Source organism: Triticum aestivum, chromosome 3A (genome assembly GCF_018294505.1).
Source record: "Triticum aestivum cultivar Chinese Spring chromosome 3A, IWGSC CS RefSeq v2.1, whole genome shotgun sequence".
Classification (NCBI taxonomy): domain Eukaryota; kingdom Viridiplantae; phylum Streptophyta; class Magnoliopsida; order Poales; family Poaceae; genus Triticum; species Triticum aestivum.
In genome coordinates this window covers 746,582,913-746,607,884 of record NC_057800.1, presented here as the reverse complement: position 1 = coordinate 746,607,884, position 24,972 = coordinate 746,582,913, and the positions used below count along the sequence as shown (strand labels likewise).

The 24,972-nt window shown below is 44.8% G+C and overlaps 1 protein-coding gene across 1 annotated transcript; it reads left to right on the top strand.

Annotated features, from left to right (window-relative positions):
* The first annotated feature begins 23,748 nt into the window (after positions 1-23,748).
* Positions 23,749-24,771, top strand: LOC123059692 (very-long-chain (3R)-3-hydroxyacyl-CoA dehydratase PASTICCINO 2A-like). Its single transcript, XM_044482192.1, has 3 exons — positions 23,749-24,102; positions 24,210-24,306; positions 24,400-24,771. Exons 1-3 carry the CDS (start codon positions 24,028-24,030, stop codon positions 24,468-24,470), a joined length of 243 nt encoding a protein of 80 aa, XP_044338127.1. The 5' UTR covers positions 23,749-24,027; the 3' UTR covers positions 24,471-24,771.
* The last annotated feature ends 201 nt before the right edge of the window (positions 24,772-24,972 follow it).

Here is a 24,972-nt window from a genome sequence, read left to right as displayed (position 1 = left end):
CTGAATTCTTTTATGTATGATTGGTTATCTTTGCAAGTCTCTTCGAATTATCAGTTTGGTTTGGCCTACTAGATTGATCTTTCTTGCAATGGGAGAAGTGCTTAGCTTTGGGTTCAATCTTGCGGTGTCCTTTCCCAGTGACAGTAGGGGCAGCAAGGCACGTATTGTATTGTTGCCATCGAGGATAACAAGATGGGGTTTTCATCATATTGCATGAGTTTATCATCTTGCTTAAGGCGTTACTCTGTTTTCATTAACTTAATACTCTAGATGCATGCTCGATAGCGGTCGATGAGTGGAGTAATAGTAGTAGATGCAGGCAGGAGTCGGTCTACTTGTCTCGGACATGATGCCTATATACATAATCATACCTAGATATTCTCATAATTATGCTCAATTCTGTCAATTGCTCAACAGTAATTTTTTCACCCACCGTAGAATACTTATGCTCTCGAGAGAAGCAACTAGTGAAACCTATGGCCCCGGGTCTATCTTCATCATATTAATCTCCTAATACTTAGTTATTTCCTTTTCTTTTTACTTTGCTTTTATTTTACTTTGCATCTTTATCACAAAAATACCAAAAATATTATCATATCTATCAGATCTCACTCTCGTAAGTGGCCGTGTAGGGATTGACAACCCCTTATTGCGTTGGTTGCAAGGATTTATTTGTTTTGTGCAGGTGCGAGGGACTCGCGCGTAGCCTCCTACTGGATTGATACCTTGGTTCTCAAAAACTGAGGGAAATACTTACGCTACTTTTCTGCATCATCCTTTCCTCTTCAGGGAAAACCAACGCAGTGCTCAAGAGGTAGCAAGCGCCAATGCGGGCGAGGATATCCGCCGCTTGATTGTTTTCTCGGACCACATGGTGGAATTCAAGCCCCTCGAACCGAGCTGACATTTTGAGGACGGCGTTGCGGTAAGCCGCCATTTTGGGGTCCTTGGCGTCAAAATCTCCATTTATTTGAGATATTGCGAGGTTCGAATCCCCACGCACCTCTAGGCGTTGAATGCCCATGGAGACTGCCATCCGGAGACCATGCAACAGGGCCTCATATTCTGCTGCATTGTTGGAGTCTGTGTATAATATTTGGAGTACATATTGGACTGTATCTCCGGTGGGGGATGTCAGGACGACGCCTGCCGCCAGACCAGCCAGCATCTTAGAGCCGTCGAAGTGCATGATCCAATTGGAGTACGCACCGTACTCTTTAGGGACTTCGGCTTCCGTCCATTCGGCGATGAAATCAGCCAGTACTTGAGACTTAATGGCTCACCGTGGTTTGTATGTTATGTCGAACGGGAGGAGCTCGATAGCCCATTTAGCAATCCGGCCCGTGGCATCACGGTTATTTATTATGTCGTTGAGTGGTACTTCGGAGGCCACCATAATTGAACACTCTTGAAAGTAGTGTCGTAGTTTCTGGGATGCCATGAAGACCGCGTATGCTATCTTTTGATAATGTGGGTACCGTGATTTGCATGGAGTGAGGACGGTGGATACTTAGTATACCGGCTTTTGAAGAGGGAACTTATGTCTGTCCGTCTCTTGTTCGACGATGAGCACTGCGCTTACAACTTGGTGTGTTGCTGCTATATATAACAACATTGGTTCACCGACATTTGGCGCGGCCAAGATTGGGTTGGTGGCCAATACGGCTTTTATTTCTTCCAATCCGGCCGTGGCCGCATCCGTCCACTCGAAGTGTTCGGTGCGTCGAAGAAGGCGATAAAGAGGTAGTGCCTTTTCTCCTAATCGAGAGAAAAAGCTGCTTAAGGCAGCCACGCATCCAGTTAACTTATGGATTTGCTTGAGGTCTTTTGGCATAGCCAACTGTGACAAAGCTCGGATTTTAGCCGGATTTGCTTCAATTCCTCTATTAGGAACGATGAAGCCCAAGAGCTTTCCGGCGGGCACGCCGAAAACGCATTTTTCGGAGGTTGTCGAACATGAGCCTCAAGTCGTCTAATAAGGATTCGACGTGTCTTGTTTTAATGACCACATCGTCTATGTATGCCTCCACTGTTTTGCCGATTTGTGTTTCCAGGCATGTCCGAATCATGCGTTGATAGGTTGCACCGGCATTTTTTAGCCCGAAAGGCATGGTGTTAAAACAGAAGGGGTCGTATGGAGTGATGAATGACGTTGCGGCTTGATCAGGCTCCGCCATCTTAATTTGATGGTATCCGGAGTATGCGTCGAGGAAGCACAATGAGTCGTGTCCTGCGGTAGCGTCGATAATTTGATCGATGCGGGGGAGTGGGAAGGGATCCTTGGGGCAAGCCTTGTTAAGGTCCTTGAAATCGACACATAGGCGCCAGGATTTGTCCTTCTTTGGTACCATCACCAGGTTTGCTAGCCAGTACGGATGTTTTATTTCTCTAATGAATCCGGCCTCGAGTAACTTGGCTAGCTCTTCTCCCATGGCTTGCCGCTTGGGCTCAGAGAAACGCGGAAGAGTCTGCTTGACCGGCTTGAACCCTTTTAGAATGTTAAGGCTATGCTCGGCCAGCCTGCGTGGGATTCCTGGCATGTCTGAAGGATGCCAGGCAAAGATGTCCCAATTCTCGCGCAAGAACTCCCGCAGTGCGGCGTCTGTTGAGGGGTTCAGCTGTGCCCCGATGGATGTTGTTTTTGTAGGGTCCGTTGGGTGGACCTGGAATTTGACTATTTCGTCCGCTGGTTTAAAAGAGGTGGACTTGGGTCTTTTGTCGAGTATCACGTCGTCCCTGTCCACTGTGGAGCGCAGCGTAGTTCGTTCTTCGGCCACCAGGGCTTCGGATAACGCCGCGAGGGCTAGTGCGGCGGTTTTATTTTCGGCGCGGAGTGCTATGTCCAGATCACTAGCCAGAGTGATTATTCCATTGGGCCCGGGCATTTTGAGCTTCATGTAGCCGTAATGGGGTATAGCTTGGAAGATTGCGAATGCCTCCCGCCCTAAAAGGGCGTGGTATCCGCTACTAAACGGGGCCACTTGGAATGTGATTTCTTCGGACCTATAGTTCTCCGGCGTGCCGAATACCACATCTAGTGTGATTTTTCCCGCACATCGTGCCTCCCGACTAGGGATGATTCCTCTGAAGGTCGTGCTGCTTTGCTCAATGCGGCTCTTGTCTATTTCCATCTTGCTAAGAGTTTCCTCGTAGATGAGGTTTAATCCGCTGCCACCGTCCATGAGCACTTTAGTAAGCCGGAAGTCGTCCACAATTGGACTAAGGACCAAAGCGGCAGGTGCTCGGGCTATTTGAAATCGAGGTTCGTCACTAGCATTGAAGGTTATGGCCGTGTCGTTCCATGGATTTATTGCTGCAACGTGGCAGACTTCGGCAAGGTTGCGGAGTGTTCGCTTGCGCCTATTATTTGAGGCGAAGGTCTCGAAGACTGTCAATATTGTATTGTTATTTTCCACAGGATGGTGCCCTGTTGTATTGTTAGTGAGGATATCCTCGCCACTCTTGGCCACCTGTCGGAGTATCCAACATGCTCTAAGGCTGTGTGTTGGCATGGTATCCACTATACTATGAATTTTGCATGGCCCATTGAGCCATCCCTCCAATACAGTTCCACACCCTGTAGTGGGCTTTGGTTTCTTTGTAATTGGATCGGGTGACTTACGAGAGTACACCCTTTTAGTTCGGACGGGGGGTTTAGTGAGAGCCGGAGGGTCCCAGAATTTTGTTTGGGTTTTCCAGGAGCTTTCCATCGCACAGTACTTCCGTACTATGGCCGCCAAGTCAGCAAAGTGTGCTATGTCACGGCGACTTATGGCGTTGAGGATTCCCTTGTCCGTGCAATTTTTGCAAAAGAATGAAATTGCGTCTTCTTCGCGATAGTCCTTGACCTTGCTCATTACAAGGAGGAATCTGGCCCAATAGTGATGTACTGTCTCTTGGGGCTCTTGTCTAATGTGGGAAAGATCACTTGAGTCCTGGTGGGTGGGTTGATTTAGGTCCGAACCCTGACCCGATCTGAGGCCCAGGGGTGGAGGAGTCTCCGAGCTTAACAGTTCGGGCTCTGGGATGTTGCCCAATAGTCCTGGCCCGCTGTCTAATTCTAGGTTCGAAGCTTGGGCCATGTCCTCCCGTGGACGGGTATCCGGCTCGGAGAGCTCGGAAATCCAGACATAGTTTGTCCTCAAAATAGAGGAAGAATCGCTACATTGCTCCTCCACCACCGCTATCTGATGGGTGACCGGCGGAGAGTTAATCTCCCTTTGGTCGGGTTTAAGTCCTATCCGATCGTAGTCCGTAGCAACTCCTAGGGAGGCGATGCGATCCAAGAGCTCATTCAAGGAAGAGAGCTCTATTGGATCCATCTGCTCGGCGAATACTGAGCCGACGTGGAGTCTATTTTTGATGACCCGAGAAGTCATCGTCGGCGCGACGGCCGAACGGGCGGTCATGATGAAGTCGCCTAGTCAGAGGGTTTGGCCTATAGCCAGGGCTCCCCCCGAGGTGATGTTGTCCTTGACAAAAAGACGAGCCATCTAGCCTTATCGTGACAGCACAGTGGAACTCTCAATGAAAGCACCAATGTCAGTGTCAAAACCGGCGGATCTCAGGTAGGGGGTCTCGAACTGTGCGTCTAAGGCGGATGGTAACAGGAGGCGGGGGACGCAATGTTTACCCAGGTTCGGGCCCTCTTGATGGAGGTAATACGCTACGTCCTGCTTGATTGATCTTGATGATATGGGTATTACAAGAGTTGATCTACCACGAGATCGTAGAGGCTAAACCCTAGAAGCTAGCCTATGATTATGATTGTCGTTGTCCTACGGACTAAACCCTCCGGTTTATATAGACACCGGAGGGGGCTAGGGTTACACAGAATTGATTACAAGGGAGGAGATCTACATATCCGAACTGCCAAGCTTGCCTTCCACGCAAAGGAGAGTCCCACCCGGACACGGGACGAAGTCTTCAATCTTGTATCTTCATAGTCCAACAGTCCGGCCAAAGTATATAGTCCGGCTGTCCGAGGACCTCCTAATCCAAGACTCCCTCAGACACCACGCTGGAGATAGAACTGCACATAAGGTATTGCAATCAGGTTTTTATTGGCCTACTCTCTTCAAGGATGCCCGTAAGTTTGTTGTATCTTGTGATGAATGTCAAAGAATTGGTAATATTAGTAGACGTCAAGAAATGCCTATGAATTATTCACTTGTTATTGAACCATTTGACGTTTGGGGCTTTGATTATATGGGACATTTTCCTGCCTCCAATGGATACACACATATTTTAGTTGATGTTGATTACGTCACTAAGTGGGTAGAAGCTATTCCAACTAGTAGTGTTGATCATAACACCTCTATTAAGATGCTTAAAGAAGTTATTTTTCCATGGTTTGGAGTCCCTAGATATTTAATGACTGATGGTGGTTCACATTTTATTCATGGTGCTTTCCGTAAAATGCTTGCTAAATATGATGTTAATCATAGAATTGCATCTCCTTATCACCCACAGTCTAGTGGTCAAGTAGAATTGAGCAATAGAGAACTCAAATTAATTTTGCAAAAGATTGTTAATAGATCTAGAAAGAATTGGTCCAAGAAACTTGATGATGCATTATGGGCCTATAGAACTGCATATAAAAATCCTATGGGTATGTCTTCGTATAAAATGGTCTATGGAAAAGCATGTCACTTACCTCTCGAACTAGAACATAAGCCTTATTGGGCTATTAAAGAGCTCAGTTATGACTTCAAACTTGACAGTGAGAAGAGGTTATGTGAAATTAGCTCACTTGATGAATGGAGAACCCAAGCTTATGAGAATGCCAAATTATTTAAAGAAAAAGTTAAAAGATGGCATGACAAAAGAATACAAAAGCGTGAGTTTAATGTAGGTGATTATGTATTGCTATACAACTCTCGTTTAAGATTTTTTGAAGGAAGACTTCTCTCTAAATGGGAAGGTCCTTACGTTATCGAGGAGGTCTATTGTTCCGGTGCCATAAAAATCAACAACTCCGAAGGCACAAATCCGAAGGTGGTGAATGGTCAAACAATTAAACATTATATCTCAGGTAATCCTATAAATGTTGAAACCAATATTATTGAAACCGTAACCCCGGAGGAATAGATAAGGGACACTTTTCGAAATGTTTCAGACTCCGAAAAGGAATAGGTATGTGATACGGTAAGTAAACCGACTCCAAAACAGTTCTAATAGCAATTTTTCTCTGTTTTGGAATATTTAGAAAAATAGAAAAATAAGAAGCAGTCCGGGAAGGAGACGAGGGCTCCACGAGGGTGGAGGGCGCGCCCCCCTACCTCGTGGGCACCTCGTGTGCTCTCCGGACTCCGTTTTCTTGCACGTTACATATTTTGATCGGTAAAAATTCATTATATAATCTCCCGAAGGTTTTGACCATCGTATCACGCAAATATCCTCTGTCTTTGTTTCGAGGTATCTCTGCTGCAGATTAAAGCAATATGTCATCCCAAGATTCGGAAGGAGAAAGCTATGTGGCTGATTATCTTGTAGATCCTAAGGTCTATGGGGACGTGGAGCATTGTGGTTGGACTACAGAAGAAGAAGAGGACTATGAACCCAAGGGAAGGGAGGAGACGAGCTTAGATGAAGATGAAGTCCGATTACCCCAACCTGGGGACATGCATGTGGAGTTCAAAAAGACAAGCCTCCCTGATAGAGCAAAGAAACCTAAGATCGAGTTTATCCCTTTTCGCCTCTTGGAGGAAAACAAACAGGAATTATGCAAGAAGATATTAAACCTTGAGCAGGGGATTGATGACCTAAGGGATCAAAATTCTGTCCCCAAGCGCAAATTAAGGAAGAAGCCTATGCCATCAACAAAACCAACACCCTCTTCACCAACAAAGAAGGATACATAATCACATGGGTATGGGCACTCCCCTTGGCAACTGCCAAGCTTGGGGGAGTGCCCCAGTATCGTATCACCATCACTTTTATCTTTACTGCTTTTCTTAGTTCGATCCTTTTGATAATATTTTGATCTAGTAGAATAAAATTTCTTAGTATGATCTAGTTGTGAGTTTTGCTTTATGATCCTTCTATGTAATCGAGTCCGTGAGCTATATATAATAAAGATTAGTGTTGAGTCCAGGGCTTGATTATTTTTCCATAATCTTGAGTGAATAAAATAAAAGAAAAAGAATAAAAAGGAAATAAAAGAGATCATATGGATCTTATGGAGAGTAATGAGCTCACATATAAAAAGTATGATGAATAAAAGTTGTTGAGAGTTGACAAACATAGTTTTGGTCATCATTGCAATTAATAGGAAGTAATAAAGAAAGAGAGGTCTTCACATATAAATATACTATCTTGAACATCTTTTATGATTGTGAGCACTCATTAAAATATGACATGCTAAAGAGTTGACGTTGGACAAGGAAGACAACATAATGGGTTATGTTTTCTTACATCTGAGATAGATTATATTGTCATGGATCATCCAACATGATTGAGCTTGCCTTTCCCCCTCATGCTAGCCAAATTCTTTGCACCAAGTACAGATACTACTTGTGCTTCCAAACACCCTTAAACCAGTTTTGCCATGAGAGTCCACCATACCTACCTATGGATTGAGTAAGATCCCTCAAGTAAGTTGTCATCGGTGCAAGCAATAAAAATTGCCCTCTAAATATGTATGACTTATTAGTGTGGGAGAAAATAAGCTTTATATGATCGTGTGATATGGAAGAAATAAAAGCGGCACACTACATAATAAAGGTCCATATCACAAGTGGTAATATAAAGTGACATTCTTTCGCATTAAGATTTTGTGCATCCAACCATAAAAGTGCATGACAACCTTCATTTCCCTCTGCGAAGGGCCTATCTTTTACTTTTATCTCCTACCTTGCATAAGAGTCATGGTGATCTTCACCCTTCCTTTTAAAATTTTATCTTTTGGCAAGCACAGCATGTTGGAAACATCCTGGTATACATGGCTAATTGGATGTGAGTTTTCATGAACTATTATTGTTGACATTACCCTTGAGGTAAAACGTTGGGAGGCAAAACTATAAGCCCCTATGTTTCTCTGTGTCCAATTAAAACTCCATACCCATAAGTATTGCGGGAGTGTTAGCAATTGTGAAAGACTATATGATAGTTGAGTATGTGGACTTGCTGAAAAGCTCTTATATTGACTCTTTCCTATGTTATGATAAATTGCAATTGCTTCAGTGACTGAGATTATAGTTTGCTAATTTTCAATGAAGTTTATGATTCATACTTGAAATTGTGATTGAATTGTTACTCTAGCATAAGAGATCATATGACAAGAGTTATATAAGTTGTTGTTCTAAGAATGATCATGATGCCCTCATGTCCGTATGTTATTTTTATCGACACCTCTATCTCTAAACATGTGGACATATTTTTCGATTTCGGCTTTCGCTTGAGGACAAGCGAGGTCTAAGCTTGGGGGAGTTGATACGTCCATTTTGCATCATGCTTTTATATAGATATTTATTGCATTATGGGCTGTTATTACACATTATGTCACAATACTTATGCCTATTCTCTCTTATTTTACAAGGTTTACATAAAGAGGGAGAATGTCGGCAGTTGGGATTCTGGGCTAGAAAAGGAGCAAATATTATAGACCTATTCTGCATAGCTCCAAAAGTCCTGAAACTTCACGGAAGTCATTTTCAGAATATTTAAAAAATATTGAGCGCAAGAAGTTCCGGAGGGGGGCCACACCCTGCCCACGAGGGTGAGGGGGCGCGCCCCCCTGCCTCGTGGGCTCCCTGGTGGCCCTCCGATGCCCATCTTCTGCTATATGGAGTCTTTCGATGAGAAAAAAATCATAAGCCAGCTTTTGGGACGAGACTCCGCCGCCACGAGGCGGAACCTTGGCAGAACCAATCTAGGGCTTCGGCGGAGCTGTTCTGCCGGGGAAACTTCCCTCCGGGAGGGGGAAATCATCGCCATCGTCATCACCAACGATCCTCTCATCGGGAGGGGGTCAGTCTCCATCAACATCTTCACCAGCACCATCTCCTCTCAAACCCTAGTTCATCTCTTGTATCCAATTCTTGTCTCTAAGTCTACGATTGGTACATGTAGGTTGCTAGTAGTGTTGATTACTCCTTGTAGTTGATGCTAGTTGGTTTATTTGGTGGAAGATCATATGTTCATATCCTATATGCATATCAATACCCCTTTGATTATGAACATGAATATGCTTTGTGAGTATTTACGTTTGTTCCTGAGGACATGGGAGAAGTCTTGCTATTAGTAGTCATGTGAATTTGGTATTCGTTCGATATTTTGATGAGATGTATGTTGTCTCTCCTCTAGTGGTGTTATCTGAACGTCGACTACATGACACTTCACCATTATTTGGGCCTAGAGGAAGGCATTGGGAAGTAATAAGTAGATGATGGGTTGCTAGAGTGACAGAAGCTTAAACCCTAGTTTATGTGTTGCTTCGTAAGGGGCTGATTTGGATCCATATGTTTCATCATATGGTTAGGTTTACCTTAATACTTCTGTTGTAGTTGCGGATGCTTGCAATAGAGGTTAATCATAAGTGGAATGCTTGTCCAATTAAGGACAGTACCCAAGCACCAGCCCACCCACATACCAAATTATCAAAGTACCGAACGTGAATCATATGAACGTGATGAAAACTAGCTTGACGATAATTCCCATGTGTCCTCGGGAGCGCTTTTCTCTATATAAGAATTTGTCTAGGCTTGTCCTTTGCTACAAAAAGGATTGGGCCACCTTGCTGCACTTTATTTACTTTTGTTACTTGTTGCTCGTTACAAATTATCTTATCACAAAACTATCTGTCACCTATAATTTCAGTGCTTGCAGAGAATACCTTGCTGAAAACCGCTTATCATTTACTTCTGCTCCTCGTTGGGTTCGACACTCTTACTTATCGAAAGGACTACAATAGATCCCCTATACTTGTGGGTCATCAATCAACACCCCACCTACCCAAGTAGCGTCGCCTGTCCTGCTGGGTGATAGCGGACGAGGTGAGGAATAGGCTCCATTAGTCGTTGATGACGTCGCCATAGATGAGGATGATGATGACACTCAATAGTATCTCAATACTGGCGCCTATGATGGCGGAGGATTGATGGCTCAGCAGTATGAGTACTCAGGGTTTGAGCGTCATGAGTCAGTGCCTGAATTGCCTCCTCCGGAGGCTGAACGTATTATAGACGACCTTCCGGTAGCAAATAAGCATAGGAAGATATCGAGGAAAGGAAACAAAGCTGCTTCTATGATCTAGCCGCCTCAGCAGCCTCGAGTTCAAGACCGTATACCTATCCCCGGTGCAGCAAAATGGCATATCCCCGGTGAACCAATCCTACCTAAGGCAGCGGTAGAGGCCACACACGGCGATCTAAGGAGACTTCATGACGACGTACGGAGAGAGAAAAGCCCCATCGCCTCGGAAAATCCAGGATACCCACTCTACGTGGTTAACATGCCGCGGTGAAGGTCGGACGTCCACACATTCCCCGCGGAGAAGTTCTTCCTTCGATTCGATTACATCTTCGACATGTTTCACATGAAGAAGCTGGATTTTACGTGTGTCCGCCTTTATGCCTTGTACATGAACTACATCATCGGGATTGAGCAGATACCTTATATCTGTGTCGCTAACCCGTACTTCATGCACGAGGGCTTCTTGGCAGTATGTGCAAAGCACCATGAATACGCGAGGGACTACATCGTCGATTTCATGGTCGCCAATAAGGACAAGGAGACGATTCTCATGCCTTATCATCCCATGTAAGTCATCTGCGTGGATATCCTCCCTTCGATTTCAATCATTCATTTGCACGGTGGAGGCTAATGAATTTGAGGTGTACTTTTTTTGCGCAGCGGCAGTCGCTCCATCCTCATCATCCTTTACCCCCGATACTCCCACGCTATTTACTTGGACTCGTCGAAGAACATGAACAAAAAGGATTACACCCACATCAAGTCTGTTCTCGACAGTGCTATCTTTTTCTACGGTGTACGGGGTGGAGAGATCAAGACCAACAAGGCAAGGAACAGCAGGCCCGCCTTCGTCCATAAGACCGACTTCTGCTGCATCCAGCAACTGAGTGATACTCTTACTGATGGATTCTATGTCCTACACCACATGTTGGAATACAGACGAGATCAGCAAAACCTTCGCATGTCACCTATATCTGGCGATGCCCATATTCTGCAATGGACAAAGAACATAGGAGATATCCCGGATGATCGACTTAGAGCTGAGTTCTATCACATCCAGCGTGAACTTTCCCAAGTCATCATGAAGGAGGTTCTCGAAAAAAACAGGGATGTTCTACGAGGAAGCGCAAATGTCGTGGGAAGACCTCCGAATACGCGTAGCCACTCGGCGTCTCGACCTGAAGCCTTTCACTAAGCTCGGGGACTATCTCCCTGACTTGGATGGATGGCACTACATGTTCGAGTGATTGTCGATATATGACAATGTGTTCATTTAGTTCATACTTTTTGAATGATGAAACTTTGAGTTATGCACGACGAAACTTTATTTGTGATGTAATTAAACCATCCTCCTCAACTAGCGAAGATCACTCTAGTTAGGGCATTTTAGATATGATGAACTTTGTTATTTATGCTTATAATATATTGCTTCTATTTCTGCCAAGTTTGTCTCTTTCTGTTGCTCAACTATATATGTTGCATATCATCGACTCATGTGATGATGCACATGCATAGATTATCGATGACGAAGAAGTGCTACGCCAGGAGTATACGACGAGTTGCCGGAGTGTCAGGCCCAGGTGTACCGGTTTCCGGTTTCCGAGCGACAGCCAGTAGTTAGTTTAGGTTCATGCTAGTGCGAGAGAGGGATACGAACCGATGCCTCAAGAAGTACTACATTATGTATGATGACACATGTCATGTAACTTGTATAGTTATAATGTGATTATGATGTGACGACATGATTTGTGTTGGATGATATGATGAGGCTATTATGTGTATGATATGATGAGCATATTACATGTTTATGATATGATTAAAATATTGTATAAAACCAATATAAAAACATTGCAAATACGCAGCAAAAAAAAGATATAAGAAAATATAGTAGTAGCGCTCTTTAGCCCTCGACAGAAAAACGCTACTGCTAAATCACTTAGCAGTAGCGCTGGTATGGGACGCGCTACTACTAAGTAGTTATAGCAGTAGCGTGTGTCAACACGCGCTACTGCTAAACGTTAGCTGTAGCGTCTTATCAGTAGCGCGGGTACCCGCGCTACTAATACGTCAAATACCCGCGCTACTGCTAGGCTTTTCCCTAGTAGTGCATATGCATGATACTCCAAAATTCAGTAAACAAAATTTTGTCAGTCCTGCCATTTACATATGCATGATCACTGAAGTAAGTAAACAAAATATGGACCACTGAATTCAAGATCACTGACATTTAAATTGTAAATCAAGCAGCAGCAAGCAACATCATAAGACAGGGAACGTCGTGACACGGGTAAGTTTGCTTTCATAACTGTCAAAACGGTACAGAAGTTTGCTTTCATAATTAGCATCAATAACTATGATAAGTGAACTTTCTACATCCTGAAACTTGGGGATCAAGCTTTGTTTACACCATTCACTTCTTTAGTTCATACAGAAGATTAACTCAAATCTGAAACCTGAAACCTGACATACAACACACAACATGCTTGGTCCTTCTTTAGTTCCTTCAACTTTAGAGTTTCTTGTTGTGATTCATGCTTTGGACATATGGGTGTCGTATATTTTCTTCGTGATTTGGAGTAATGACAAAATTACAGGTCATTTTTTGAGAGTGGTCTGTTTTCCATTACGTTTCTGCTTCAATCTGAATACCATCTTAATGTCATTTCTGAATGAGTACTGTATTAATGATCATTATTACAGCAAGCAACAACAGCATGAAGAGATTACACTGGATGTCTACTCCTAATGCTTCCAACAACAATATCACAAAGAGATTACAACAAGCAACAACAACAGTCGCTACAAATCAATCACGAGATCAGATATTACACTGTACCTTCTTCAAAGTGCAAATAGCAGCAGCAGCAGCAACACGGCACGGTCACTTGTATCATCAGCAGCAGCAGCAACACGGCATGTTCACTTGGATCAGCAGCAGCAGCACAGGCAGAGGAGCAGCAGCATCACCACGGGCAGAAGAGCAGCAGCAGCACGGGCTAGCTTCACCGGCGGCAGGGGAGAAGCAGAGGACAAACAGCCGCGCATGCACGCGGGCAGAGGAGGAGCAGCACGGCAGCTCGTGGGAGCTCGACGAGGACTTGCAGGAGATAGAGGAGGACGCACGCGAGCTCCTGTCCACCGGATCGTGGAGGCTGGTTCCGGCGATGCCCGTAGGAGATCACGGCGGGAGAGATCGCGGCGGTGCACGGGAGGCAACTCAAGGTGGACTCGCGGGAGCTAGAGGAGGACTCGCGGTAGCTCAAGGAAGATGAGAGGGAGCTCCTGCTCCACCGGATCGTGGTGGGAAATTCCGGCGATGTCCACAGGTAATCCGGCGAGAGGGGATCGCGGCGGCACAGGTTTGGGCAGTGGTGGCGGAGCAGGTACTTGGCGATGGCGGCGGTGTTGAAGGTACGTGGTGACGGAGGCAGAGCACTTCCTGATGGGCGGCAAATCACGCAGCTTGGCGGCGCCGGCCCCTAGCGACGCACGGGCGACGGCGGAGGAAGAAGACGGGGGTGGAGGGACTTGTTTGCGACGGTTTTGAAACTACAAGGTTTTTTTGCAAAATTAGCAATGAACTACGGGCGCGACAAGAATTATGGGACGGAGTATACATTATTGCTGCGGGCAAATCTACTTTTGGTTGTTGACTGCACAACCTGAACTATATATCCCTCAAGAGATACATTAGACTCTTGCCTTCGGGGGTTTAGAGTTGCTGTAGCGTCGCTATATAATATTGATGTCTGCTCACTTGATTGTGTAACATCGATGTGTAGGTAAGACTGCAAAGTGAACCATAATATCAGGTTTAGAGACGCAGATGCACAAGGCCAATGACTCAAACGTGTATGCGCTGTACCAACATATATGATGTTCTGGTCATTGACCGACAAATTGGTAGAAAAAGAAAAGCAGTGTGTACATTCAGAAAAGCCGTGTTATTAGCTAGATCACTAGCATATATGCAGTTCTGGTCATTGACTGACAAACTGTATAGGCCATTGTATACAAAACTACAATATATTATGATGTGAGACTACATGTATCTGCGACAACGGTTGACAACTTGACATCATCTGCGCATTGATTTATTTATTTATTTATTGCAAACTTCCACATTGATTCATGTGCTCGCCTCTTGATCTTACCTTAATATAGATTGTCAGCTCTGCAGAATGTGAAGTTAGCCGTGCAGTTTTGTTACTTAAGTTTCGATCCTAACCTTTTTCAGAAAATTGATGAAAAAATATCTCACAGCAACGTGCGGGGCATCATCTAGTTCGACAAAAGAATGATGCCATGCAATCCAATAAATAGAAAAAAATTAATTTTCTAAGATGACATCTAATCATACATTGTAACACTAATAATTAGACAAGAGGCTCCGGGGGAAAGAGCCAAGTTGAGCACTTCACTAACAATCATACATTGTAACCTTAATATAGATAAAGACTCTCTGAAATATAGATTCCTCTGTGGCTGGCTTATAATCTTGGATCTCATGTTGAGCACTTCACCTGTGTCGACGAAATAGATCGCGTCTTTATCTACCACTCCACAGGCATGAACGGACTTGCAGCAGTATCTACTAATGAAGAGTGCCTGGCCATGTAGTCCGTCCTTTACTGGCACCCATGCTCCCACGGCTATGTCAGCCTCGAACACGTCCGCGCTGCGGGTGTAGTTGCCACCACGCTCAAGCCAATGCAATTTCCGTCTCACCATGAGCAACTTCCCAAGAGACTTGACTATCTGCCAGGTAGTGATGAAGAGGCCATGAGATATTTCATAGTGGATGCCTTCCCCGATCCCGAGGTCACCGGTGTTCTTCATTTTTCGCATTGTGCATGGCCATTGTCACGCTCTTCGTTCAGAGTCTCGAAGTCATGCTTGCCCTTACCCCTGGCACTATATTTGTGGTATTTCTCGTCAACATCGCTCCACAAGTCATAACCATCATCACACTTTTTGGCGCGGAACAAATCGACGTTGCTCCATACGTTTGAATAGTCACCGGCCTTCGGTAGGTGCCTTATGATGCGCTTGGCTATAGTAACGGTGGGCTTGTCATCGACACCGAAAGCAATATCGAAAGAGATGAGGTCCTCCGCCTTGGTGATCCCGTACAGCCTATCTCCAATAAAGACGATGTCGATGATGTAGATGAAGGGAGCCGACCGTGGCCTGGGCAGCCACACACCCTTCCCTGGCCGGACTAGGATGATAGGGTAATTGCCGTTGTTCGTCATAAGAGCGACGACATCACGTGGGGATGAGCGCATGACCACCTTGCGGACCTCGAAAAGCACGGACATATTATTCCCGATAAGAGCGTCTAGCTCGGGGAGCGGCACGGTTGTGTCGGAGAAAGGATTGTGCAAGAGGTAGCTTTGCGATTTGCAGGCATCATCGACAACGATGCAACAGAGGGCGATCCAGTCGTCGGTGGAACCAATGCACGTCGCGTTCTTGTTCAAGTAGGGGAGACGGCGACGCCAGGCGCCGGAGCTTGTCATGAAATAGCCCTTCTCTAGAATCCACGGAAGGCGTCGGGGTGGACAGGGGAGGTGCTCACGCGCGGCGGCGCGCCAGGAGCGACACACCGCTTCCACCGTGCGGTGGGCATGGCACGTCGCGCGGAAGCGAGTGCGATCGACGGAGTCCGCGGTGCACCAGGAACGATACGCCGCATGGAAGTGAGCGCGATCGACTGAGTCCGCCGTGTGGTGGCGGCGGGAACGACACGCCGCCCGGAAGCTACCCAGGCTGCCGAGGAGCGCCTGTAGCAGCCAAGAGCACGCCGAGCAGATGAGCAGCCATGACCATGCCGCCGGCCAGAAGAGCAGCCGTGAGGACGACGCCGACCAGCGGCGGTGGCGGCGGCCAGATGCAGACGGCAGGCGGTCGATGACGAGGCCTACGATGTCACGTGGGAGGTCGGACCACGGCGGACTCGACGACGCCATGGATCGGTCGAGCTACCTACTCGACGATGGAAGGTACCGGATTGGGCTATATATACGCTACTCGAAACAAACAAAAAATTCTTTCATCTTTCGACAGCCTGACGTTTCGTTTTTATTTGTTTGCTGATAACCGTATCCAAGAAGAATGCCATGTTGTTAGCAAAAAAAGAGAGAGAAAAAAGAAGGATCTTCTTGGAAAATACTCTTGATGTTTTTATTTGTTTCCCACAAATAAATGCAGTAAAATAATCATTTTCCTTGTCCAATTTGCCTTTTTCGTCATGGTTACTTTTTCTTGTGCCACCAAAACATTTTTCCAGACGAATAGAAGGCCACTTTTCTTTTCTAGTGACATGAACGCATTTTCCGTGTGATTAAGCATTTATGTGACAAACAGAAACATTTTTACACCGCTAAGCTTTAAGTACTTCGAAAATAATTCTTTAGTACTACTAGTATAATAGAACAGAATTTTGTCCTCGCTACGATTTCCGTCCTGTGTTCTGATTTTCGGCCCAAAAAACGGATTTCGGCCGAATTTTGGCCATCTCGGCCTAGGGCGAAATCTATCTTTCGGCCGAAATTGGTCAAATTTGAGTCAAGTTTCGGCTGAAATTTTTTAAAATGTCCAAAATTCGCCATCTCGGCCTAGAGCGAAAATAATCTCAAACTGAGAATCAAAACACAGTCTGTCTCATTAGATTATTAAACCATGTGTCACGTGGAAGTGTTTGCTACTGAACTTGCATTTAGTTGCTATGTAGTACAAATGAAACACTTCTTATCAGAAGTCTGATAGGAAACTTCCATCAGACTGGTCCAACACGGTTGGTCCTTCTTTAATATCACATTTTCCAGTTTATAGGAGTGAGTCTATATGAACAAAAAATTATATCTATACCTAATAATAAAGGAGTTATTGCTTCTTGCGCTACGTCACGGAAATTGCATTCAAAATTGCAAAATATTACCCACCAATGCCACCTATAAATGATTAAAAAAAACGTTTCACACAGGAGAATCCCCGCCTGGGCTGGCCCATGCATTAGTGACCTCCTATACTGCGCTCTGCACGCTCGGAAAAGACGCAGTGTGCCCGTTTGCGCCGGCCCATGTTTGGACGGCCTGATTTTAAATTTCATTCTTTATTTTCCTTTTATGTTTTTGTTTTTTTCTACTTTGAATAATTTGAGACTTCAATAAAGTTTTGAAAATTAAAAAATGAGAATTTTAAATAAAATGTTTGTGGATTCAAAAAATGTTCGTGATTTTATAGAAAAATGTTTGCTTATTAAAAAATGTTTGAATTTTGAAAACAAATGTTCGGAAAATCAAAACTGTTCATGAATTTATTTTAAATGTCATGTATTAAAAAATGTTCTTGAAATTGAACAAAATTTCGTCAATACAAAATATGTTCATGTATCTAAAAATATCCTAAAAATTCAGAAACTTTTCGTGACTTACAAAAATTTTTATTCATTCATAAAATGTTCGCTGATTCAAGAAACAATCAGGCATTTCAAAAAAGTTCATTAAATCTAAAAAATGTTCGTGAATTTCAAAATTTGTTCCACTAATTTCCAAAACAAGGTTCGTCCATTCTAGAAATGTTCGCCGAGCAAGAAAATTGTTAAAAATGTTCACAAATAAATCATCGATAATCTCGTCATACTAACACTCGGCAGATCGTTATTACCTTGAGCTTGTGACCCCGTAGGTTCGGTAATTCATAGACATAAACGAAACTCATTTGTTCAATGACCAATAGCGAAATCCTGGACATCCATATCAATCCCTATGATTACACGAATGATATTCGAGTGAACCTCCAGTTATCATGCGATGTTCCTTTTGCTTCGTGATACTTTACAAATATTATTGCCTCTATAGCATATAGGTTGAGGATGCCATGTCACATTCTCCTCCTCCAGCATCTAGTGCGGGGGCAGGGATCGATACCTCCACGCCCGAGGTTCAGGCCTCACCATGGAGAAGACTGTCAAGGATCAGGGGGAAAACTTCCCTCAGGTCCCGGAGACCTGGTGCTTAGCCGCCCGGTTTCCTCATTTTGCGTGGTCCAAGAGCCACAATATTCTCAGAGGGGGCCTCCATCCATGGTCAACCATGGATGGGGGCATTGAAGACCACACCTCCAGTGTTTGGCCTTGAAGGGTTCGAGCTGTCAAAGTGCCTGTGGAAGGTGGAGGCGGCTTTAAATAGCTCCTCCATCCTTCCCGATCACTGTACCATCCTCGACACAGCTTTCACCCAGTATCAGTCCATCGAGGCTGGGATTCTGGAGGCGTCCTCGGCCCAGTTAAAGGCTTTGAGGTAACATTCTTTCTGTTTGTTCAAGTACTTTTATAGTTACTTAGGTGGTTCGAATAACACACTAAGTATAACCTGTAGCCCTCAAGGAGGACGCAGGGGCATCGTCCGAAGATACCTTGAAACTGCTAAGAATTTAGAATACTTAGTATTTTTAGCTCTAAAGCGCTTATACAGTAGCCCCCGAGCCTTAAGTCAGTTTGCCAAACTAGCTTGAGGGTCAATGAATACCTTAACCATTGTAATTGCATAGAAACGTGAATATGCAGTAGCCCCCGAGACTCTTGTTGGCTCGGAAAGAGCCACCTAGAGGATCAAATCTTGATTGTAATTGGGTTCTTATCCACCTTTGCTTATAATTTTTGTAGGCTTCCTCTTCCTACACTACCTCCAACTTTTCAGAGTTTTGAGGAATTGAAGCGCCGTCTAGCGCAATCCGAGGAGGAGGCTCTTCGTCTTGAGAAAGCGCAGGGTAATGAATGTTAGCTAATCAAGACGCTGCACTTAGGCTAGTTTTTGCTTTCCGTTGTGAATAAATCTGATGCATGAGCCGTGACATGTGCGCACCGTGCAAGTAGCTAGCATGGGCAGATCGGACGTGGTCACCACGCCCTGCCGTTAGTTTCGCAGGTAGCATAGGAGGCACGATTGGCGCTCGTGGGATGGCGCGAGCACGGCGGATCGTGACGCATAGATAGGATCGCTACCTGCCTCCTTTCCTCTTGTAACAAATAAATAGCAGTGAAGAAAACGGGAAAAGTCGCAACGTTGTGCGCGACGCAAAAACCACTGTCTACCTGAGATTGAGATTAGCAAGGCTTAGTTTCTAACATGAAGCAATACACACTTTATCATTTTTTTAACCGAGAAAGATTTATGCCTAATCCGAGCATGTATTTAAATTTGAGCGGCCGAGGAAGATCTGGCCAACCTACGGGCCGATCTTGAAAAGGCTCATGTTGAGGCTGAGCATCAAAAGGTTGCGGCACAGAAGAGCGTTGAAGCGCTTGCTAAGGAATAGAGGACTCGGCAAGCTTCCGAATCTCGGATTTCCGAGGTTGAGAAGGATCTGAAGAGCATTGGCACTGAACGCGACACTCTGAAGATCTACAAAGAAGGACGCCGCTGAGGTCAAAAATCTTGAGGCCGACCGCAAAGAAGCCGCTTCCCGGGTGAATGCTACGAGGGAAGAACTGGGCGGGCAACCGAGATAGCCGCCTGTAAGCCATACTTACTGACGTGTATCTTCGGCCATCAAGGTTTATCTGAGCTGACACAAGTTTGGAGACTGTCAAGCGCCTTCTGGGAACTCCCACATAGCATGGAGGATGCATCCCAATACTTCGGCTCGCACGAAGATGAGGCTGAGCAGAAGGCTTTCTGGTTGCAATTCAAGGAGTCAACGGGTGTTCCTATCCGGCGACCAACCAAAACAGTTCGCGGAGCTTCTGCGAGCACCAAACCAGCCACGAAGGACCTCTAAAAGGCCTTATGGCCGAGCAATCCTCTTCCGAGCAGCTTCTTCGGGCTGGTGCACCGCCTCCAAGGAGCCGGCGCCCAAATTGATTTAGCGAAGCGCTCGTCATGCCTTGAAGGCGCACAACAAGCTTCTGCTGTCGTACAAGCGCACTAACGAAAGCTCGATCTGGAGCCCCTGGCCGAGGAGGGTCCTGAGAAGCGCAATAGCAGGGTGTTCAGGAGGAATTTTATGACCAGGTTATGCCTGTTGCTCTGATATCTATGAGGAAATGCTGTCGAGAGTCAATCCTAGAGAATCTTCATTAGACTCCACATTTTATCTCCTCGGTATGCCGAGTTGTAATTGTAAAAAACAAGTCCTCCTTTACATATGATCAAATGTTTTTGCCACTTTATGCTTTCATTCTTTTATTTTGACTCGACCATGACTGTGAAATTGTGCAATTAGCCAGTCATCGGCTTCTACCCCTTAGTAGAAACTACTTAGGGCGTTTCCTCCTCTGATTGCAACTCTCAGACGACGTCTCGGTGCCCAGGCGCGATTATATCAATGAAGAACAAGGCAATCAAAACTTTAGGGATAAAACATACACTTAATAGCCCCTGGTATATGTCGAATCCTCGGGTGTGTCGAGGTCCAGATACCCTTCAGCTTTTTTCAAAAAGAAAGCCCTTCGTTTTATATGGTTAGCCGCTATCGGCTACTTTAGTTGAACAGCGCCTAAGGTTTGCGGACATATTTACACGTGTTGTGATAGTCAGCTTTTGGCTTTCTCCATCTAAAGTACTTCAACAGTTAAACCAGAACTAGCAAATGCAGTGGTGCTCCATTTACACACTTAGCCGAACGAAGGGGAAACATAAGTGATAACTCATGAGCCAGGCAACCTAGCTATGGACCAAAGACACAAGTCAAAATTTATGTATATAACGAGAAATCCCGAGGACTCCATGGAGTACCTTGGCTGTTGAAAAGTCCTCGGCTCTGTATCACAAAAGGTATGATCGGAATTATTGAAAAGACAAAAGGATGCACCATGAGTGTATACATTGTCCGAGGATTCGGGCATCTCTTTATTCAAATGATTTGAAAAGGTCGAAGCTAACAATCCGAACTTATATTTTAAAGATACATGATTCAAGGGAAATATAAGGGCCAATTTAAAAGAGCAGACTCATGAAGTTTCGATTCTCTGGCTTCATATTCCGTGTCGCATTGCTGTTGCACAACTTCCATATACTCCTGCAGAGCAAAGGTTGTAGCCGATGTCGTTCTCCATGTACTGCCCAACCAGCGCGTCTTGGGTTAATCCGAGAATAATGCCTTCCGCCTTGTCGCTGGACGCCTTTTGCTGCTTTAAGACATGTCAAACTACGGCCGGATGCTTCTGAGAGCATGTTTCTGCCGAGGGTGTCCTTCATAGCTAGGCTATTTTCCAGCCCCTCCTTGAGCTGTTCATCTTCTAGATGTACTTGTCTTCATCGTCGAGTACTGTCAGGGATGTTGGCGTCGAGGATCAATGGCGGAGTGACGCATTCATCCCCTTCTCTGACCGTATGAAATGACAACTAGTAGTAGTATATTCTCGAATCCCATCCCGAATCTTGCTGGTGAGTTCAGACAATAGTTTGCCACAACCACATCGTAATATCTGTTACCTTCATCCTGGTTTATTCTTCCTCTTAGTATTTTGTGTCAAACATTGACCATAGATTTAACTAAGGAAATAACAATGCATGTCACCAAAAATTATATCCTCGGATTCGTATTTGAACATAGTTTCCCATGATATTATTTTTGGCTGCATGCATTAACATTTCGTCAGTTAAATCTGAGATCAAATTTTAGCATGAAATGCGAAGAGAGACAATTAACCAAGACGGAGGTACTAGTTTATAAATCTCATGCCATACAGTTTCCTTGACACGGAGGACATCCGCCTAGGGATCTCCTCCTCCTTAGGGAACGGGAAAGGGATCCAATTTTGGTTGGATCCATGGCTGGATACTGAGCCTTTACGCGTTTCCTTCCCTGGCATATTCTCGATATGTGTGAATCCGTCTATCCTAGTGGCTACGGCTTTCCAAACTAGACAGTGGAACGTCGGGTTTCGTCGCACCTTTGGACAAGCCGAGAGTAACGACTGGACTAGACTGCAGGCCGCCCTACCACTCGTGCTCCCGGACTATCTGGACATGGTATCCTGGCGGCTCGCGTCGACGACGGAGTTTTCAATGAGCACGGCATACCATACCTTTTGCCCGTCGCCTGCCACTCCCTGGCTGTCCCCATTATGGAAAGTCCCCTTTCCTTTAAAAAATAAGATTTTTGTTTGGCAACTTCTACGGGACCGCCTCCCCTCGGGGACAGAGGTACTTAAGCGGCACGGACCTGGTAATGGTCTATGCCCTCTCTGTGCGGTACCAGAGACCGGGACACATATCCTCTTCTCGTGTATCGCGGCAATGGTACTATGGACGTACGCCCGCGAGGCGTTGGGGCCTAAATGGGAGGCCCTAAATCTCGCGGTTTTTCTCCAACATAGAGCTTTACAGCCGTCACGACATCGCCGCTTTTTTTGGTTTATTTTTGCGGCGATGCCGTGGACTCTTTGAACGACTAGGAATAAGATGGTGATAGAGAAGGTTTTTCCGAGAAAGGCTTCTGACTCCTTCTTCAAATTCCTTGCTTTCCTGCAGCACTAGCACCCGCTCTCGAGGCCACGTGATCGCGATCGACTTGGCTTGATGATGGATGCGCTTCTAGCTTCGGCGCGTCGACTATCGTCCTCGTAGTGTCGCTACACGGCGGCCACTAGGTGGCTTTTTTTCTATTTCTTTTATGTTTTCTTAGGCTTGACTGTGGTGTGGCCCAGCCGTTAACTGTCAGGTGTTGTTCAAACTTGAATTGTATGGACCGTTGCTTTATTTATAAAGCGGGGCGAAAATCTATTTCGAAAGGGGAAGGGACACAGAGGTCCACACTGCTTTTATTAAATCAAGAGTGATACAGCGCTTCCTACTTTGGGCTATAAAGTAAATTCAAAGTACAAACAGGTCTTTGCAATTTGCAAAAAAGTCCCGAAAAGAAATAACAAAAAGTAACTGACCCCTGAAGCGATCGTGTGGTGGCTGGTGTTGGCCACGCTGCCGCAGATCCTCTGGAGCTTCCTCCAGGTTCAGTGTTGTTCTCTGTTCTTCTTGCTGCGTGCATATCTCTGATCCTCTGTTTCCTCTGTCTTCTTCTTGGCTCTGCAGACTGCAGACCAGGACACATATCCTTGTGAGCTCCTTGGTCATCAGCTGGTCCATCACCGAGGTATGCATGTATCCACCACTGACTTCACTGAGATGTACTGTAGTACAGTATGTAGCATCACTCCTTAGATGGGGATCACAATTATTCAGATTAACTGTTTTGTCGAGTCACGAGGTGCCACTGTTACTGGTAGCTGACTGAAAATGTCCGCCTGAAATAATGTAAGGATGATTACATAGTTGAATCTCAGGATACTTGTAATAGGAAATTGACACAGAACTGTCTCAGCTTAATTAACTATACTATTATCATAACCTCTTTATGATTGGTTGCAACGAGACAGATCACTTCATTAGAGCAATTAACGCCCATGTTATGTGAACAGAACACTAGCAGCCTGTAAGGAAAGAATCACTTTAAATCAGGAGGAAACAAGGAGATTATGCTGCATATGAAGTCCTATAGCTATATGTTGCCAAAGTCATGGCATAGGCCCATGCTTTGTTAGAATGCACTGATCCGGATGACCCGATCACTTCATTGATAGAAAAATGGTAAATTCTGAATCTTCAGACGCCTAGTTAATTATTCAAGTGTTGGGTGTTGCAATGTAGATTATTAGGTACTCCTTCTTTGGCATGAAAGAGTTGTTCGGATCTGCCCCGTCGTTGCTTCTATGGCTTAGGTGAGGCTGCTACCAGGCTTAACTCTGCATAAGATTGCATTGCAGATCGTAAGCCAACATGGCATCATCTATGTAAGAATTGGATCTTTATATGGAATCGAACCTGTATGTTCCTAGTCATGTACCCAGTTGGCATCAACAGCGAGGTTGGCTCGATATACATTGCCTTGCAGTTCATCAAGGTATTTTCTTTCCTGATTAAATCCATTAGAGCAATTGATCAACACACTGATAAACTGTAAAAAAATCGCTAATTTTCATGTATTCACATTTTAATTGATAATGGCAGGCATGGGAGAAGTACCGCATCAGAATGCCCAACAAATGGAACTATTCATTTGATTACTTCTACGCATCAATCCTGGTACTCCTAGTCTATGTTCCAGGTACCTTTTCTTGTCCTCGCCGTCGATTCATGTCTCATTCATTTGTGCCTAGTGTGTGTAAACTTACCGTGCATAAATTAACTTTCGATACAGGAAGCCCACATATGTACACCTACATGCTTGGGCAGCGCAAGAAGGCGCTTGCAAAATCAAAGATCGCGTAAATCTTATTGATACCTCTTACAAGATTCGGTGACATATCATTGTGTTATCGTTTGCATCAGAAAATCAAGAGTATATTCTTGTCGGGCACTAGCTACAGTAGATGATTAATAAACTCTGTGTCGTATGAATGCGGTTGTTGCTGAATTTGCATTTGGTTGGTAGATACAATGTCAAACAGTAAGGACTAGCATTTTATTTGTCGTAAACCTTGGTGGATACAAGCTTTACCTAGTAAATGTCCACACGATGTTCTGAACATTATTTTTCAGGTGCAGAAGGAATACCACAAACATACCATTACTCAAATTCTCATGACTAATATTGCTAGCAATAACACATTTATGGAATTGCTGTCAATAACTGATATCTTTAGTATTAGTAAGCATCCAAGAGAATGATGCCTGCATTCTGCTAGAGAGAAGCAATTAAAATTTCTAAGTTCATATCCAATCCTGTATTGTAACACTAGTAATCAGACAACTGTGGCTCCGGGGGAAAGAG

Coding starts and splice junctions, on each gene's coding strand:
- LOC123059692 (XM_044482192.1), top strand. CDS start 24,028: ATGTTCCTAGTCATGTACCCAGTTGGCATCAACAGCGAGGTTGGCTCG. Junction 24,103..24,209: donor TTGCCTTGCAGTTCATCAAG/GTATTTTCTTTC, acceptor TGATAATGGCAG/GCATGGGAGAAGTACCGCAT. Junction 24,307..24,399: donor ACTCCTAGTCTATGTTCCAG/GTACCTTTTCTT, acceptor CTTTCGATACAG/GAAGCCCACATATGTACACC.